At 42.1% G+C, this 12,279-nt stretch overlaps 1 protein-coding gene across 1 annotated transcript in view; it reads right to left on the bottom strand.

Moving 5' to 3' along the window:
• CHD6 (chromodomain helicase DNA binding protein 6) overlaps positions 1–12,279 on the bottom strand; it is a 155,956-nt gene that overhangs the window by 17,896 nt on the left and 125,781 nt on the right. The window contains exons 27-30 of the mRNA XM_012652065.1: positions 5,528–5,588; positions 4,581–4,797; positions 2,878–3,086; positions 173–1,741 (exon numbers count right to left, since the gene is read on the bottom strand). Of these exons, the coding sequence (XP_012507519.1) occupies positions 173–1,741; positions 2,878–3,086; positions 4,581–4,797; positions 5,528–5,588 (2,056 nt within the window). The remainder of the gene's footprint in view (positions 1–172; positions 1,742–2,877; positions 3,087–4,580; positions 4,798–5,527; positions 5,589–12,279) is intronic.

Here is a 12,279-nt window from a genome sequence, read left to right as displayed (position 1 = left end):
AGCTACTGTCTCATCTTCATACCAAGGCCTGTGACCTCTGGCTTTAAACACATAGTGAGGGTAGGTAGATCTGTTTCAGAAGCTATAAAACCACTGAACACCCTTCTCCCCAAGCTCCCCATCATGTGAGAACTGGTTTATCCAGAACACCACAAGATCCTACATACTGTACCTGGAATATGGCAGTTTCCATATCTATCATAATCATCTTTATTCTCAAAATCCGTGTCTTCTGATTTGAGCTCACTTCTTTCAACAAGATACGTGGGGAAACCTTTTCTCCCCTCTGCACTTTCTTTCCAAGGTTCTTTTAAAAGCTCATGCTTCACTTTGAATGGTTCCGATGGAACAGCGGTGGGCTCCCCCTCCACGGTGATATTATTGGCTTTGCTTTTGTACAGGTCTGGGTTATAAGCCTCAGGTTTCTCCATTTCAAAGTCATCATTCTCGAGGCCATGTGTCCACCTTTCCATGTGTTCACAGTGACACTGACAGGCTGTGGGAGGGAAAGCCCTCTGAGGCCCAGGAGTCTGGTTCACCACCTCCGGGATTCCTTTCTTGGCTGAGTTTACATGGAAGCCTCGGCTCTTTTCCCTTGGGATGTTAGTAGTGGGCTCGGTGAGATGCAATACCTCTGGCCTTTCCCTCATGTCTGCTGCCACAGCTAAGTTTTCGTCCTCATTTTCTTCCTCTTCCTCCTCCTCATCACTGTGGTTCTGACTCAAAATCAATTTGCTCTCTATGCTTTTGTTTTCTAATAAATCAATTAATTGCTGATCTGCTGACACGTTTCTTTTGGAGTCACAGACACTAAGATTACACATATCTACAAACCCACTTTCACCTCCTGGATCCAAGGAAGGGGAAGCTAAGCACTTGGTTTCTAGCTGCCCGATGCCTTCAGGTCTTGGCCCTGCCACATTGCAGCAGAACTCCCCTTCCTCTGAAGTAGACATCAACAAATGTTTTCCATTTCTAATGTTCACTTGAGCTACTCTAGCTTCTAAGCTACTCAAAAAAGAGGGGCCTAAGCCTACTTCTGCCTCTTGGCCACCAGGCTGGCAATTCCCATCTTGGCTTGCCGAGATGGCAGCAGCATCTCTTCCAGATTCCGTACTGGTACTTGGGCTCTCCTGGAAGGAGCCTGGTTCTTGGCTGAGCATCTTCTTACCATACATCACACTCTCCAAGGACTCAGGCAGCAGACTTTCATCACGGTTGACGGAAATGACATCCTGAACTTTAGAAATCAAATTTTCACAAGTCACATCAGGTAGACCGAGATGATCATCTCTGCTTTCTATTTTCACTAGATTCTCAGGTTCATTTTCAAGGGACTCTGAAGTCCTACTCATTTGAGTATATGTAAGAGATTCATATAATTTGGAGTTGGTTTGGTAAAGGCAACAGAGACTTCCTGGTGCCTGAGTGTCAGATCTTTTATGCTGGGCATAGTTTCTATAGGCATCCAGGAAGGACAGTTGAGGGTCGTTCATGATGTAACAATCAGTGCGGTTCAGCCCGTGTTTGGCAGTGCCAATGAGCAGGTCTCGATCATGCTTCCCACACTCCCACCAGACTGGGAGGTAGAGGCTGGGCCTGCACAGCTGGAGGCGTTCATGCAGCTGGGGACACTTGAGCACTTGCTCTCGGACCTTCCGTAACAGTTCGATGCGGTACAGAGTTCTTGCAGCCCGTTCCTCAGTGATGGGTTCAATGTAGATGGTGGCATCTGGGAGACCTGGACAGAAAGGGAAACACAGAGCCTATCACTTGAGGTGGCCCTTGGACACTCCCTGCCACCTGAGCCCCTGTATATTCGGTCTTATACTTTAACTCCCTGGCTCCTTAGCATGGCAGTTTTAGGTGTGTGGGCCCTTGCTAAAATGGGAAGCTAAAGAGAATGGAATGTTTTTATGAGACAAGAACACATCCAAGGAGGGTGAAAGAAAAGCATGAAAGCTCCAGTCCCGGAAATAATATTAGTTCCCTTTAAATAAGCATATACTATGTGGCCTCTATACTAGGCACTTCATATATGTTATTTAGTTCTCACAAAAATCCTACCATTTACCATCATCATGCCTATTTCGAGGATGAGGAAATGGGCTCAGATAAGCTACCTTGCTCAAGATGGCAGAACCTGGATTTAATTCCAGGTCTTGTCAATGGGACCCCGAGGTCCAGATCTTTCCAACATAGCCAGCTCCCTGGCCTGAATGAAAACACTTTAACCATGCCACATGGGGGTGGAGGGGAAAAGGTTGGAATGTCTGTGCATGTTGTCATCAGCACTGAACCCACCCTGGATGGGCTCAATGTTTATTTTAGCTTTCCTAAAATATGGTCACATAGTCTAGAGCAAGTTTATGTAAAAATACGAGGCCAAAGAGAGATTGGAAAGAAGCTGTTACAAATGCCAACTAGGAACAGATTTCTCAAGAGGGCTCTCTATTGGATCAGAGGATATTTAAATGACAGCCATTTATATTCTACAGTTATAAAACAACATTTAAAGTCATTAAGATTTAATATAAGGAAGGTACAAAGTTCAGAGTAGGATAAATCTCAATGTTGACTTTTAAAAAAACTTTACTTTGGAAAAAGTAGTTAATAGTAGTCTCTCAATATGTCTTTGAAGTTTTAATCTGAATTTTAACTTCTATTGGAGTTACATCATTTTGGGAGAGATGTTTTATTTTAAGAGAGTGGACCCAATTAGAAGTTCATGAATTTCTAAAAACCTATTTGTTTTTACCTAAATTCCACAGATAGACTCTACTTTTATAGTTATACCAAAAGTAATTATGCAATTTGAAAATCAGCATGTTCTTTCCTTGTCTCATCTGACAATATACTGACAAAGAGTTTTCTCACCACCATCTTTCCATGCAGGTAGACGACAGACATTCCGGCACATAGCCACAAAACTATAAAAATAGTGTTCCAGGCTCTCATCCGACTTCTTGTCCAAACGGGATATGATACGGAACTGTGTCCAGTCAAAGGTTTTCTTTTCTTGATCATAAACGACACCAAAGGAAGACACTGTCCTATAGAAGTCTGCTTGTTCTCTCCTAGTCCACCTTGAGATTTAATCAGAAAGGGAGAGTGAGCTGTTTTTTCTTTTTTAAGAAAAGCCAACAACTACTTATTGAATGTCAACTATGAGAGCCCATGAAGTCAAGAAGGTAGGTAGAACTGGTTTGTCTATTTTCTTGTTTATTTTTATTGAAGTTAAATTGGGCTGAGAGGCTTATAATGAAAACAGCCTATCATCCTACTCCCAAAGAGGTAAACCACTTTCAAATCTTCAGCTCTTTCTTCTGGTATTTACCTGCCTATTTCTACACCATGCGTGCATACTTGATACCTCTTGGTTAATTTTAGGAATTATCTAGTTATTAACTTCTGCTTGTATAAGATAAAGATTTTTAAGATACTACATATGCTTAAATATCTTGCCTCATTTTTTTCCCCCGTATGACAACATAGAGTCAGAGAATCTTGGAGAGAACAGTCTAGACCATTACATTCATCCTCCTAATCTTACAGAAGAAACTGGTGCAGAGAGGGAAAGTGACTACTTCAGTGCACGCGTCCCGACTCCCCCTCTCACGTTGGCTTTCTTCCTGATTTTATGTAGGTGGGCTAGCGACATCAATTATCTTCTCTGGAACACAAAGGTCCTCTAGTCTCTACATCCACAGAAGTAAGTTAATGACTTAAGGGAGGTGGATAATTCTATACCACCATAGTCTTTATGAGGGGCTCTTGGGCATGGTACTCTCCACCCCAGGGGGAGTCCAACTAGGAATGGGGAGTGGGGTGAGGGGTCAGTGGAAGAGTAAGAAGCAGGGAAGAAGGGGCTCTGGTTCTTCTCTTTGGAGCTGTGCAAGGTGGGAGAAATACTTCCCCTGAATTACCAAATTTCATAAAGTCAGAGTATGCAGAAGTAATTAAATTTGCTATATAGTCTTCTTTCAATTCACTGGATGTTTCATCAGAAGGAAAGAGAGCTATAATGACTCAAAGAATTGCGGTTTCGTTGATATTTTCTGGTGGCATCATTCCTAGCCTGTGCTGGCCTTCTGTAAGTATTTTTTAGCTTAATTCTCAGATGGGCAAGTAACTCCTGGTAATTTATACCTTCCTTCTGGGCTTGCATTTTATGGTATTTATTGTTTTCAAAGGCTTATAAGGACTTATAGCTATAATAAGACAGCTTTAATGTACACTATTCCCTTTGTTACTAAAAGAACTAGATGGTCTCAAATATTCCAATGTGGTGTTTCTAAACCACATCCCCAAAGACTGGGGTCTGACTTAGGGATGAGTGTCAAGTTGGAAAATCATAAAAGTCTGGGAATTGTGAACAGAGGGTGTCCTAAACCTCATCAGACTTCCATCACCATGACAATACCTTCACAGGTGAAGAAGGTTGATCTAATGAATTCTGGAGACAATCTCCTTCGCATGAGAAGAGAAATACACTTGCCCTCCGCTAGCTATCTGCTTTACCTTTTGTCACCTTTACTCAGTGGGCAGCTCAGCATGTCCCTTTGGCCATTGGCTTTTACCTCTTTTGAGCTTCTTTGTTGATGAGGTCCATTTCTGAGGTTCTCCTGAACATCTCTTCCTGAACCCAGTATCCTTGGTTACCTGGTCCCAGAATTTCAGGTCGACAGAGTTCCTTTCGGTTGCAGCGCTGGTAAATAGTGACCAGACGTCTGAGACGAGCTGTGAGAGCAGATGAAACTGGCCAGGGTGATTTGTCTGGGTCGGAGCCATCCTGGGCTTCAAACATCAGTGAGGATATTAGTATTTACAAATAGAACTAAAACAGGGGTGATTGTTTTTTGGTTTTATTTAAATAAAAACAAAGCTGACTCAATAACTTAATCAAAGTAGTTATTGTTTTGACAATTGATTGGCCTAGGAGGTAGGCATTACTAGGAGGGCTGCAATCTTGCTTTAGAAACAGCTTTATGTTGTGATTGGCTCTGTCGTCTCTCAAACATAGAGGTACCTTTCTGTGGGGACAGAACTGATTTGAGGACCTTGTTCTACAGCACAGGAGTGGAGTGTACAGAACTTTGTTGCCTTCTCCATATAGAACTATGGGCTGTTGTGTAGCTGGTCCTTCCAATTGCCAAAGCCTCAAGTTTGAATTTGGAAAATACAAAACCAAAAAAGCCAAACCAAACCAAACCAAACCCCCAAACATTTCTCAAAAAAAAAAAAAAAAAAAAATCAATGAAATCACAATTCCTTTTTCCCTCTCATACCCTATCCTAACTTAAGATAATAACATTTATTTCACTTTTGAATTTCAATGCCAAGTAGAGGAAGCCAAAGCCATGTTAAAGCTCCACGTGTGACTCCAGGGGAGTTTGATGAAGGTCAATTTACTTGGCTTTTTAAAAGAGCCTCCTTAAGAAAACAGCATTTTGATTACATACAAACTCCAGGATAACAACAAACTGGGACTTTACTTTTATTTGCCTTCAGAAGGATACAGTCTCACCTGCCCGGCTGTCATCCTTCTTTTCACCAAAAATGCCATCACCTCCTTCACTGGCGCTCTCCTAGGGATAAATGAAGCCATCGCATCAGCAAATCTGCATCTCAGAAGAAACCGCCTCAGAGAGCCCCAACATAGAAGGAGTAAGCATGAATAAGAGACACACCCTACCCGTGAGCATCTCAAAGGTCAAGACAGGACCTGATAAAGCAAGCTTACTTATGCATCTTAAAGGAGCCAGAAAGTAGTTTATTTAAAATAAGCACCCCCAACCCCCTGAACCATGTAGAATGCTTCTGCCTGTAGAGAATCAGCTTAAGGAATGATGAACTGGCATGCTCTCCCTGGCAATTACATTTTACAAGTACTATTTCAGTTGTGAATTTCAATATTTGCTTCACCATAATCACTGGCAATTTAATACTGTCATTTCAAAAAGGTTGTGCCTGCATTTTTGTTTTTTGCTGTGAAAAAGTGTCACCCTTATGTTCATTATGGTTAGCTAACTTCAGAGTAACAGACACTATTTTCATAAAACATGACTGCTCCAGACATGAGACCTGATGGCGCAAAACCCCAGGAATTTAAAATTAAAATCACGACTTGAGCTCTAAGTGAATCTGGAGTAATATCACAGGCACAGAGCTTGTCTAAGTTGGTACATTTGTCAAACTGGCCTAATGGATTCCTTCATAAACCCAGCCTTGGTCTCAGAAATGGAACTTTAAAAACTCCTTATATATAATACAGGTAGGAGTTTCAGGGTGGGAGAAGAGAGTGTGCTATTTTTCAACTGGACTCCATTTTTAACACTAAAACTTACTGTTTTTTGACTAGCATCTTTTGACCTGAATGGTGGTACAAAACAGCCTCAGTATTTAAGCTTTTGCCATGTTAGAGCACAGGGTTGGAGAGAAAGAAGGTCAGCAAACTGTGGCCTGCAGACTGTTTTTGTGTGGCCCTCCAGCTAAGAATGGTTCTTATATTTTTAAAGGGTGAAAAAAAAGGGGAAAAGAAAAAAAAAAGGAAAAAAAAAAGGGAAAAATATGAGACAGAGACTATATATGGCCCTCAAGCCCATGTTATTTACTATCTGGTCCTTTACAGAAAAATGTTTGCTGCCCCCTGGACTGGAACACACAGCACAGGAGACCAATAACCTAGATGCACTAGGAATGGACAGGCACTCAGGACTGCTAGTAGTTAAAATGCAGAACACTCTCTTGGGCCCCTGATACAATGGAAACACCACAAAGAGAAAACCCTGAGAAGATACAGAGGAAGAGGAGCGCATTTTCTGAATGTATGTCTCTCTTACGTAGAACAGTGGTAACAGCTAATATTGCCGAGAACTGTGTGTCAAGCATTGCCTAAAACCCTTTACATGGTTTATCTTACTTAGTTATCAGAACTATCTCATGAGGTAAAAGCTATTATTGTCTTCATTTTACAGATGCAGAAAAACGAGCCCTAGAAAAGTTCAGTAATTTGCCCCAGGTCACAAGGCTAGCAAGTGGCAGAGCTGGGATTCAAATACAGGTAGTCTGATTTGAGAGCCAACACTTTGAACCACCAAGCTATCTAAAAAAGGGCAACTAGAGAAGTCTTAGACGAAGGTTTGTTTTGGGGAGTGAAAACATATTTAGAAGTGGGGTACACTAGCTAATCTCCCTTCCCTGGGCCAGAACTCTTTTCTGCCATCTCCTGTCAATGAAGAGTGGAAACCTAGGGCTGATCTATTGTATCATTTTCAAGTGGCACTTAAATATGCCATCTCATCCTGTTCTACTATTTAGGTAGTCAAAAAAATAAACAAAACACAACCTACTATACTATATATTCTTTCCTGCCAGAAAGAACCTTTTGAACATCCCATGGTATCTGTGAAGGTCCTTTGAGTGCTAAAATTACAAGTATAGACACTCCCAGCTGAGAAATGCTCTACGACATAGGAAACACGGGCGGCAGGCCCCAGAGCTACCATGCTCCTTATTTCAACGCACTGGTTGCTGATGAGGACATCATCACGCCCTAAATCCAAAACGCGTGCTCCCAGCTTGACGTGCGGCAGGCACATAGCAATGCGGGTTTCCCTTCCAGTCCACCCAGCGGTTTCTTCTAGTGCAAGTCAGTAAACATGAATAGGTCTAAGCAAAACTCTCAAGTAAGAAAAGTTTCTGGTATTAGAAACGTGTTTTTCTATATCCTGTCCTTTCTTGGAGGTATGTCTTCTCTCTAGAAATGACAGAATAAAGACGACCTAGTTTGTTAGCAGCTCAAGTGAAAAATATGTCAGAATTTTAGTTAATAACCAATTTAATGTAAGTGTGTGATGTGCCGTAGCAGAGAGAGTTCTGGGCACACAGAAGGACCTGCATCTGAACTGTGCAGTCTAACATTTACCACCTCAATTTCTGCTTACATGAATCAATTTGAAAGAAATGTTCATCTTAGAAGAGGTATGAATCAATCATCTCACAGCAAAAGGCCCAGACAGTGCCGACAACAAGAATGTCAACAACAAAGAACACCGATTGGTTATGATAAGCAATTTCTCCATCTTGAGAACACATGTGGTTTGCAGTCTGACAGTCCACTGCTTTCTGGCCCTGGGCAAGTTGTTTTGATCTCTCTCAAGCTCATTTCTTCTCTTGCAAAATGGAGACAATACCTACTTTATAGGGTGATTGTGGGACACAATGAGTAGATGTATGTAAAGTGCTTAAGCAAATGCTGGCACAAAGCAAATGCCCATCAAAGGATAACTCGGACTGAGAAAACATTGACAAACCATCCCTACTACTAGATACTCAATATTTCTGTCATTCAACTATAGCGCATGCTCTAAAGCTTCATAATATAATAAAATAGTAGCGACAACAACAACAAAGGGCTACTGAGCCCCATGTAAGTTGCCAGATACTGTACTGACGAGTATTCTATATGCTATTTTATACACATTTTAAAAATTTATTCATTATAACAACTCATTTTAGACAGGAGGAAACTGCGGAATGGGGAAGTTAAGAATGTTGTCCAAGATGACACACAGTTATTAAGTGGAAAAGATGGAATTTGAACACAGGAGGTCTGACTTCAGAGGATGAGCTCTTAACCACTGTGTAGGATTGCCTCTGGTGGGTGGAAGAACACTAGGCTGACTGAGAAGCACTGTCAGCAGCTAATACTGAGGGTGTGGGGCTCTGTTTCCTTATCTGAAAATAGAAGGTCTGGTCTCCCTTGCTTGTGGCTGCTCCTCTAAGACTGGCTGCCTCCTCCATCTGGTCTTGGTGTGGGCAAGCTGGTAGCAGTGGCAGTGCAGACTGGGTGGGACCTGCAGACACAGGGAATTTCTTCTATGTTCTTACAAAACCCTCAAGCCAGGCCAGGCGCGGTGGCTCACGCCTGTAATCCTAGCACTCTGGGAGGCCAAGGCGGGCAGATCGTTTGAGCTCAGGAGTTCAAGACCAGCCTGAGCAAGAGCGAGACCCTGTCTCCACTAAAAATAGAAAGAAATTGGCCAAACAACTAAAAATAGAAAAAATTAGCAGGGCATGGTGGCACGTGCCTGTAGTCCCAGCTACCTGGGAGGCTGAGGCAGGAGGATTGCTTAAGCTCATGAGTTTGAGGTTGCTGTGAGCTAGGCTGACTCCACGGCACTTTAGCCCAGGCAAGAGGGTGAGACTCTGTCTCAAAAAAGAAAAGAAAAAAAAAAACAAAACCCTCGAGCCAATGCAACAGGCAATGAGTAGTCTTCTTCCATTTAGCCAAACAATGAGTGTCTCTTAAGTGTCAGAAACTGTGTTAGGTTCCAGGGTTACAATAGTGAAAAAAATGGGATCTTTATCCTTCTGGAGTCCAACCTGGTGGTTATGGGAGACACATAAATAAATAGTGGCCACACAGCGTGATAAGTGGTCTTAAACACAGTGGGAAACAAGAAAGAGTCACCAACTCTGTCAGACCCAAATTGGGTAGGGGGAACTCATGCAAGAAGTGACTTTTGAATACTGAAGGACGCACAAGAGTTTGCCAGGAGAACACAGGTAACAGGATGTACAAAGGCAGAGCAAAGACCCTAGAACCCACAGTGGTTTTCATTTTATGGAAAATCAGGCATCCTATTCTTGCATAAACTTCATGTAGAATGTAGGTATACATCCAATGCCATTAATACAGAATTCAAGGATTTTATTATGGAAAGATCATAAGATCTAGAAAAAGGTGTGAGCAGGGGAGACACTGCTCTCGTGTCCCTTGGCAGTAAGACTTTTTTTGCAGCTGACTGAAACTATTTGAGCTTTCTCCTCTCTACAACGTAGATAAGAATAACGCCTAACTGGAGAGGAAATGTACTTTGTAAGTGTGCAAGTATTCTGCATACAAATATTAGTATTTCAGTTCAGAGAAGCCTCAAACTCTTAACTCACAGAGAAGAGTGTTTGTTCAGTCCCTAACTAAAGTATTCTTACAATGGAATCTGGCCATTATAGGCACTAAATTTCTCTGCAAGTTCTTTCTGATCTGTGTGACTTCATCCTTCCATCCACACACCTTGTATTTCAGAGAGCACCTGGGACACAGCACAGCCACCTGCAGCAGGAACTGCAGCACAGCATGGACAAGGCGTGCTTATCATCACAGCATTACATTAAGGCAAGTTGTGCCATTTCTCACTGCTATTTCTGTTAAAAGAAATGCTATTCTCCCTACATACTAGGTTTGATAGAGGAAGAGTTTGTTTATAATTCGAGGCTCCAAGCCATTTTAAACCCAAATAAACTTTTAGCTAGCTGCTTTAGAAGGTCTCTGTAGGTTCACTGAATCCAACTGCATCTGAAATCTATTAATACAATCATTTACCAATCAAAAGTGCTATTGGTATTAAAACAGAGAGAGGGTGGGAGAAGGAGGAGATTAGATCATCTCAAATGTCCCTCCCAACTCCAACATTCTACGATTCTCTGAATGCCACATTTTAAGAGGACAACAAAAAGTACAGTGTGCTCCGACAGGCACCAGAGTAGTGAGGGGTCTGAAGGCGATATTTCTCCTGAAAAGAGATTTACAGAGATTAAGGTCACCAGCCGGCCTCAATAATTTAAAATCCTATCAGAGAGAAAAGAAAACTGGATGTTCCTCTTGTTTTTCCCATGAACTCCTGGGCATCCCTAATTTACCTGGAATGACCTCCTGACAGCCATGCTGTAGAGGGAATGGCACACTGAGAGACCACTCAGATGTGTGCTGGGGCTCCTGGCAATGCTAAGGTTCTGCCAATCTGTTAGTTAAATGTTCCCCTTTCTATGCCCAGGTCTGTTTAATTCAGGGGAACTGCCCTAGTGAACAGGCCATTTACACAATGCTTTGGGCTTCTTTAACTCTGCCTACTGATCTACCTAAGGACAGAGCTGGGAGAAAGAAACGCCCCAGGAGCGTCTTTCTTGCAGAAGGTATGGGGCGAGAGGGAAGCAGGGCGGGGCAGCCGGCCTGGCTCAGATGCTGGCCATCCCTCTATCTGTTCTGTTCAGCATGTGGACTAGCAGTCAAGCTGAACCTGTTTATAGCCTGTCCACCTCAAAATCTAGGAGAACCCATTCCCCATTCCATCTGCTTTTGACTATGTTCTGTAACTTGGGTTTTAAGGATTTGAAGAGCAAAAGAAATCACACAGGCATTAATTTCGTAAATGAATACAAAAGTACTTCCAGGGTATAACCCTACTATATCAGATCACTTAAATTCTTTTTACTGATTCTGTCACAACCCCCTTCAGTTTAATGTGGACAGCTGTCAGAGCCAGGCTTGTCTGGTAGCTGCCTTTTCCTATGAGCTGCTGCTGGGAGGAAGGGGTGTATATTAATATATACAGCTGAAATACTTTCTTACTTTCTTGACCATGAAAAGAATATTTGACTAGAAAAAAGAATACCAGAATATCTAGAGAATTTCAAGTCTTAACTCTGTCATCTAGTTGTGAGAATATGGCAAAGTCCTTAGCTTCTGGGGCCTAAAGTTTCCTCAGCTGTCAAATAAGAACAATAACATGTGATGTGCTCATCTCACGTGGGTGAGGTGAGGATCAACTTAAACAAGGGGAAAAGGTGCTTTGGAAAGAGTGAAGTTCCATGTAAGTATAAGGTATTACTTATTTCTTTGGTACTTGAGCTGCTTCTATGGGAAAACACAACCCAAATTCCAGACAAAAGAAGTAACAATGTAAACTAAGGACTGGAATGTCAGAACTTGGATTTTAATTGTCAAGACCAGAACCCCAATTCTTTCAAGTCCAGGGGTCTGAGGCTTCACGCTGATTTGTTTCAATACACTGCTTCTTAAACCTTACGGTTATAGAGAAACATACCGTTAGAAAATAGTTATCACCTATTTTTGGAAAGTGGTACCACTGTTACTGGCATAAGAATCAGAGCCGATAGAGGCCAAAGTAAATATCACACATTCTGCAAGCTAGAATCGAAAGAACAGAATTGAAAGGAATTGACAACTTTTGGGTGGTGATCAGAAGAAGGGACATGACCCTGAAATGGAGTCACTTGGGGACAATGCTACAGTAACCTCTGGGATCCAGAATCTGAAACATTGTAACAGATACATGTGCTCTACTGTTCAAAGCTGGAGAAAATTTGGTCAAATGGTGCTGGGGCCCAGGTGAGGTTTAACCAGTCCCAGAAACTCACTTTCAAAATGCAATATAGACTTCTGCTTCCAGGATGTGCATATTTTCCTATTCTTCA

The sequence above is a fragment of the Propithecus coquereli genome, unplaced genomic scaffold (genome assembly GCF_000956105.1).
Source record: "Propithecus coquereli isolate 6110/MARCELLA unplaced genomic scaffold, Pcoq_1.0 Scaffold378, whole genome shotgun sequence".
Taxonomy (NCBI): domain Eukaryota; kingdom Metazoa; phylum Chordata; class Mammalia; order Primates; family Indriidae; genus Propithecus; species Propithecus coquereli.
Note: the sequence above shows the minus strand (reverse complement) of the source record. Positions and strands in the feature narration are given on the sequence as shown.